The following is a 7,500-nucleotide window of genomic DNA, read 5'->3' as shown; positions in this document are numbered from 1 at the left end:
TATTTTTCGATCCTCGTTTTCAGGTCTGGCTTTACCACAGAAAATTGTTGGAAATGCCTCTCCTGGAGGCATTCAAACCAGTTTCAATACTTTCAAGAATCCTTGTTAATAGAAGGATTCAATTGACACTACAACACTACCACGGCACAACAAGGTTATGGCACCATGTGAAACATCAGAAGATGACGCCATTTTCGTGACGTAACAAGTTACCATGGCAACAGGAAAGCCTTGCAAAATACCCTATATTTTGGCTTTAGTTGATCATATTTGAAAAACTAACTCTCTGACTCCAATTTTTTATTGCAGAAAAGTGTGATCCGCAAGCCAAGATGAAAATATCTGCCAAGTTTAAAAAAAAAAAATTTGTGGAGCGGATTCAGAGCTACCTATTTTCAATTATTTAAGGTGGCTCTGAATCCACTCCACAGAATTTTTTTAAACTTTGCAGAAAGTTTCACCCTGGCATACTGATTACATTTCAGAAATAAATAAGTGGGGTCACCGCGTTCGTTTTGGGGTTATGGGGTGTTTTTGCGGGACTTTTCTGTTGCCACGGTAACGTTTTACGTAACAAAAATGACCGAATCTTTTCCAGCAACATTGCTGTGAAGTGACAAAGTGTTGTAGTGTCCATCCTTCTAATAAGAACGTTTCTTTCAAGTTGTGAAACTGGTTTGAGCCACCTTACTACCCTCTCTAAATTTTAAGTGATACTAAACACCCGCATATAAGAACAAATGGATTTAGAACATCAGGCTGAAATTTAGCCAATAAAGCACCACATAAATAAGAATAAATTCAGCCTGATAAATAAAACATGTTCTTAATAAAAGGGAAAGGGAATTAGGATAAGGAAACAATACAGTACAGTAACTTATATGAAAGTACTATGGTGTTCAGGACCATTACAAACTATAAAATCTATTACAAAACAGCATTGCATGTTAATTAAACCTATAGTAATATATAATTTGAAGTATTTCTGAAACCAATTTTAAGAACATTTTAAGAACACTTTCAGGCTAATTTCCCACTAAGCACCCCTCAAATAAGAACACGATTAGCCTTAAACCTGAAAATAGCATAGCGACGCAACTCTGGTGCTCCAAGACAAACTATTCGTACAAGATCTTACGATATTTATGGATGTGAAGGCAAACCCAGGACCCAACCAACTCGATGAAACTTCTTCTGCCATGAACAATGGAACAATAATATACTCGTGTCGTGAACTTATCGCTCTTCATCGTACGGGCTCCGCCGTTCCCAGTTCAGTCCGTATTCCTTACTCTCAAACAGCATGGGATCCTCAAAACCCGCCGTACGAGGGCTGGAAAACAACTTAAAGCGGAATAGCACAGAATATTAGTATTATGCAACCCTCGTCATTCCAGTGGTTTTGTTTTTCCCGCTCGAATTAATTATTAAAGTTCAACCGAGAAGCCTAATCCCATCCGGATACAAAAAAGGGCAAAAGACTCCTTAATTTTTGTTTGTAAATACGCGCTCTATCAGGAACAAACCGCTTTTGATCAAGGACTATGTTGTCAAACATGATCTCGACCAGATTGCAATTACTGAAACTTGGCTTGATCCTGGGGACAAGGATATGAATCACGTGAGAGAAATTTGTCCAGCTGGCTATGATTTTCATCACATCCCAAGAGCTCATGCAAATGGTGGAGGTACAGGACTGCTTGCTAAGAAATCCCAGCAAATTAGGAAACAGAGTCTGAGTTCAGGTCATTTCAATGTATGTATCTGCTTGTGAAATATACAAATGCCTGTGCTAGACTCGTCATTGCATACAGGCCCCCGCCATCTAAGAAGAATTTATCACTCTGCTGGGAGCTCTGGCAATTACTTCCTTCCAACTTTTGATATCTGGCGATTTTAATTTCCATGTAAACAAGCCTTCAGAAACCTATGCAAAAACGTTTCTCCGCATGTTAAAGGCGTTCAATCTTGTTGCGTTACAACATGTTAGTGGACTTAACCACAAGAATGGAAACACCTTACATCTTCTCATCACTCGTCTGATGATGACATTTCTATCTGAAGTCCGCATCAGGTCTGATGTAATCAACCCGAAACTCTGTGATCATTATGCTGTTCACTCCCAAGTGAAGCTCAAAAAGCCACCTTTTGAGCGGAAAGTGGATATTGAATCACTACGGACTGATATCAAGACGTCAACTCTACTGTCTGATTACTCGGGTATGGATCTTATACCCCTTGTTGATAATTTTGAGAACACACTGACTGATCTCCTACACGCACAGGCACCGATTAAGAAGCGTTCAATCATTCTTAGACCTCAAGCACCCTGGTATAAGAAGAAGAAGAAGAAGAAGCAGCGCAGGGAGCTGGAGCGGCGATGGCGCAAACCGTGCCTTATCATTGACAGGGAGCTGTATATTACGCAATGTGGTGTGGTCAATGATATGATATGATAATAAGTGCGAAATCTAATCACTATTCTTGTATCATTGCTGAAGGGAATCAAAACGTTCTCTTCAAAACCATCGATTAGTTTCTTTACAGAAAACCGGAATCCCGTTATCCTACATCACCATCGAAGGAACAACTTGCAAATGATTTTGCTGCTTTCTTTCACGAAAAGATATCCGAGATGAGGAGTACTTTTGTCAAGAATCTGAATCTATAGTCAACCCACTGCCTGATTTCTCCTGATGTCAATAGGAACTTCTAGATTTTCGAACTGTGAGAACTAAGGACATCAGCAAATATTTAGTCTCATTTGGCCTCAAGATTTGCGATCTAGATCCCTTACCCTCTATCTTATTAAGGGAGTGCTTGGATGTCTTGTTACCGGTCATTGCAATAATTGTCAACTTGGCATTAATGCCATTTTAAACAAGCAATGGTAAGACCCAAGCTCAAAAAGGAATCCTTGGACCATGAGCTATTTCCTCACTTAAGACCAATCTCAAGTCTAGAAAGCTGCTGCTTGTCAGCTCATTGAGTACCATAACACTAATGGACTCCAGGAAATATTTCAATCTGCCTAAAAGTCACTCACAGTACGGAAACTACCTTATTGAAAGTACAGTCTGACATTCTGAATGCAGTTGAAGTAGTAGTATCGGACCCTTCAGACCCATTTGACAGGTAGTCATCAAATGACGTCATCATTAAAAAAAAAAAACAGAAGGGAGCGTGCATAAATTAAGGGCAAGTTGGGGTATGACGCAACTCAGCGTATTCCTAACACGTGAAACAACACGTCAACCTCGTTCCCAGGGCTTTTCTCCGCCGAGGAGAGGATGGGCGGGAAAAGACCCTGGCATCGGCCGATCACGTGATTTTCAAACACCCAAAAAAGTTGGGTGTAATAAATTAGCATGTAATAATAAATGCAAGTAAGGCCCGGATCCTCAGCAAAAGTTTACACCACAGTATGGCGGAAAGAACCCACAAACTGTTCGTGCTCAGTCGGCTTGGTTTGGCCCTGAATCGCCTTAAATTTCCTTCTTTTTCTTTAAAGCCTCTTAAAGTGAAGTGCTTTGAACATATGTTAAATTGTCATGATGTAATAGCCGTTCTTCCCACTGGTTTCGGTAAATCACTGCTGTTCCAGCTCCTTCCTGACTTCTTGCCAGTCAAACGTGAGAAAAACATCGTACTCTTCGTATGTCCCTTAAATTCCATAATAGAAGATCACTTGAAGGTTTTGTAAGATAGAGGAGTTTCTGCCGATGTACTGCAGCTTGTCAGTGACGACTCTGCAGATTGTGAAAGTCTATTCTGTCCAGAAAAGGACGATCCTGATAGGGAAAACTCTACCGTTGCCGCAGAGTTGAAGTTAAAAAGTCCCAGTGAGAAATTAGTGAAAGGAGACATTCAGATTATCTTCTCACACCCAGAGGCACTATTGAGTAAGGAAGGACGGGAGCTGATGAAAACCCAAGTTTTCAAAAGAAATGTTGTTGCTTGCGTGGTTGACGAAGCACATTGTGTCGAAATATGGTAAGATGTAAGTCTTGTGATTTCTAGGTGTTCATATTTGCGAAAGTTCGTGTAGACTGAAACACTTTTGTGTCATCTCCTCATGAAGACAAGCCTGAATGCTTAACAAAGAACTTAAAAATGAGTTTTCACAATAATGGCAACTGGCACTTTCTTCCCACCTAATAGGCATGCACTTTACAATATTTTCCTAACTTGACTGGGAGTGAACCTCTCTACCTTCGGCTTCTTAGTTAATTTACTTCTGTTGGTTGATTAAACTGCCTTGATTAGCATTACTGCAATAATTTAAGTACCAGCTAATTGTGACAAAAATTTTAATGCGAAATTAGTATAATAATTGGCAACAGACTTGAGTAACAAAGAGTGACTGAAGTTGAGCTTGACAATGACTGACTCTAATATTATTTTCATGTGTACTTAACCCACGTTTGTCTCAAGTTTTGCAGTAGGCAGCTTTATTGGAAAATTAGGCGGCAAAAATACAGAAAAAAATGTAGTCTCTTTTAACCGACAATAGCAGCTGAGTTGCTTAGGGCCGAATCGCACTAGAGCCAGACAAATCAAAAATTGTTTATTTTATGTCAAAAATCTGTCAACGCTTCATTTCTCCTAATGCGATCGCGTATTTTCGAGTTTGCCAAACATTCCGAAGGACAGCCAAACTTCAAAGGCTGCGATGTCCTGCTCCGAGGCAGGACAACAGAGAATACAATAGCTGGTGTTTGTTTTTTAATTGAAACATCAAAAATGATGAGTACAACGTGACCTTTGGTTTTCGCGCGTTCTTCAGTTTGCAAGATGTTGGACCAAAACATCCCGCCAAATAGCTTTCCATTTTGCTATCCTCCGGGTTATTTCTTCCAAAACTTTTATGATTCGTATCCATATCGGAATTCCACGACCTCGATGCCCCATGCTACTACCAGTAGTTCTCCGCCAGGACAGAGGAGTAGCAGTCCTCGGTCGGGAAGTAGTGCTAGTGGAACTAGCACTCCGACATACGAGATTGCCAGCACTTCCACTGAAGGAAACACGAAGCAGGACAAGAGACAGGGCAAGACGACACAAGACCGATGGACAGAGGACCAGGTGAAATACCTCGTGGATCTGTGGGAGGCGAATATATCAAGGCTGGAGAGCCAACAGTCGAGGAAAGTGTGGGGTGAAATCGCCTCTAAAATAAACGAGCAATTCAACTTAGCGCGCCTTCCAAGTCAGTGCGAGAGAAAAATTAAACACTTAAAAAAGAAGTACAAAGAGGCCAAGGACTGGAATCGATAGCAGACGGGAGGAAATAATGAAACCTGCGAACATTGTGATGTCTTTGACCGCGTGCAGGGATGTTGTTACTCTGAAGCACGTGCGGGAAACTGCAAATGCAGTCGCGAAAAACAAGGAGACATTGCCCGACTCGCCTGCTGGTGACGAGGAGGAGGGATATACCTCGGATCAGGCAGAGGAAGCCCTTCAAGCAATGGGAATCAAAGTCAAAAGCAGGAGCGAGAGGAAGAAGGGAAAAGGAAAGGGAAAAGGGCGCAAGAGAAGCCTGGAGAACGACGATTCTGAGGATTTTGCTAGATTTACCGAGAGAGTGGAGCGCCAGGGTGATAGATTGGCAAATGCTGTAGAGCAAATGCAAGAAATGCAACGAGAGCAAACTCAGGCCATGACTGGTTTCCTCGCTGCTCTGACCAAGGCTATAGAAAAAATTAAAGGCAACAGTTTTCGTTTATCCTATTCACTTATCCTGCTTTTTAAACAATTACTCTGAAACTGCAAAGAGATAGTAGCTTGCGGTCTGGACCACCTCTTTTTATGTATCAAGTTGTAGTTGCAAGCCTCCAGGTGAAGCTGGCCAAGGCCAGCTTCACTGTTTATATTGAACACTTTGTTGTTTTTATAGAACATTTATTTTAAAGAGCTGCGAGAGGATCGTTTGCTATATTGATAGTCTATTACATCCTAAATATCAAGTAGCAGTTCAAAGCAATGCTATATTCTAGATGCGCGTTTATAAGTTTTCGTTCCAGTTTTTTTACAAAGTTTATATGATCAAGAAAACACGAACAAAACGAAAATAAGTCAAAACAATATGTTATTGTTAAGAGATCAATGATAAATAAAATCACGTGGCAATGTACTCTTTTAGTAGTTCTCTGATATCGTCGCCATCCTTCAAAACATTTGCATCATTATCATTTCCTCCGTCGTCGTCGCCATCATCCCATTCCCATTCATCGCCCGCATTAATGCAGAAATTGTGTAAAACAGCACATGCTACAACTGTATCACTCAAAGAACTAACCCCGCTTTCGATTTGCTTTGTCAAAATACGCCAACGACTTTTCAGAATTCCAAAAGCGCACTCCACGGAAACTCTGGCCGAGGAAAGTTCCTCATTAAATGCAATTTCGTCGGGATCTAGCGTTCCTTCAGGGTAAACTTTTTGTAACCAGGGAGCCAAAAAATAGGCGCTATCGGCCACCAAATATGGACCAATCTCTCGGCCGAGAACATTCATAATAGGACCAGTCAATAATTCTTGGTTCTCGCATCGTCTGTAAAGGCGACTGTTCCGTAACACGCGTGCATCGTGCAGGGATCCTGGAAAGCCAGCTGCTACATCTAGGAATCTTTTCTTGCCATCAGCCACGGCTTGGACGATTATATCGTAGCGCTGGAATCGACTGAAGTAGTCGACTCTGCTGTCAGTAGGGGCTTTGATCGTGACATGTGTGCAATCAATTGCACCAGCCACATTTGGAAGATCAGAAAGCTCTTCGAAAGTTTCCCTCGTTTCAACAAGTTGAGCTTCAGTTTCTGGGAATTTGATATAATCATGTTTTATAGAACCCAGTCCTGTAACGACGTCTTCGACGGCCTCGATTACTGTCGTTGTCCCAACGTTAAAACCAGGCCCAATCGAAACGTATGTTCCTCCATGAGCTAAGCGCGTGAGCCCAATTGCCAATACCTTTTCTGGCTCAATACACCTTCTAAAACGAGTGTTTTGTCTTGTGATGTATGGGCGAAGGACATCCAAAAGCAAACGGAAAGTAGCTCTTCTCATTCGAAGCTGTTTCCTGAAATATTCGTCTGGGATTCTTGGGTCATTCTAATGAATATCAAACCATGAATCGGCGGGTCGAGGGAGAACCCAAAAGTATGGATGTCCACGCCGATGTCGTCTTCGCCTTCGAATCTCGAACAATCTCAGAAAAGCTCTCCCCTCTAGTTGAAATTGAGCAAGAGACAAAATTATCAGCATCATCCTCAGCTGAGCATACATCTGAAATTGTAGGACAAATGCTGCAGCTACAAAAAGCAGAAAACGTCTTGGGATCATGTTGTTATGAAATATGATTTCCCGCCAAGTATTGGATAATGGAAAGGTCACAAGTTTGACGAAATGTAAACATTTCGGATTTGTCCAACGTAAACAAAACGCTAGTGCGATGGAGCGTGGACAACAGACAAATTGTCAGCGGACAAAAAAAAGCCAAA

The 7,500-nt window shown here is 41.5% G+C and overlaps 1 protein-coding gene and 1 pseudogene across 1 annotated transcript; one reads left to right on the top strand and one right to left on the bottom strand.

The window, feature by feature from the left end:
• The first annotated feature begins 3,424 nt into the window (after positions 1–3,424).
• The window catches only part of LOC137969473 (uncharacterized), a 5,212-nt pseudogene continuing 1,136 nt past the window's right edge, over positions 3,425–7,500 (top strand).
• On the bottom strand, positions 6,011–7,390 carry LOC137978126 (uncharacterized). The gene has a single exon (XM_068825254.1). It carries the CDS (start codon positions 7,064–7,066, stop codon positions 6,122–6,124), a length of 945 nt encoding a protein of 314 aa, XP_068681355.1. The 5' UTR covers positions 7,067–7,390; the 3' UTR covers positions 6,011–6,121.

Source organism: Montipora foliosa, chromosome 1 (assembly GCF_036669935.1).
Source record: "Montipora foliosa isolate CH-2021 chromosome 1, ASM3666993v2, whole genome shotgun sequence".
Classification (NCBI taxonomy): Eukaryota; Metazoa; Cnidaria; class Anthozoa; order Scleractinia; family Acroporidae; genus Montipora; species Montipora foliosa.
The sequence above is the reverse complement of the archived record's forward strand: the minus strand, read 5'-3'. Positions and strand labels throughout refer to the sequence as shown.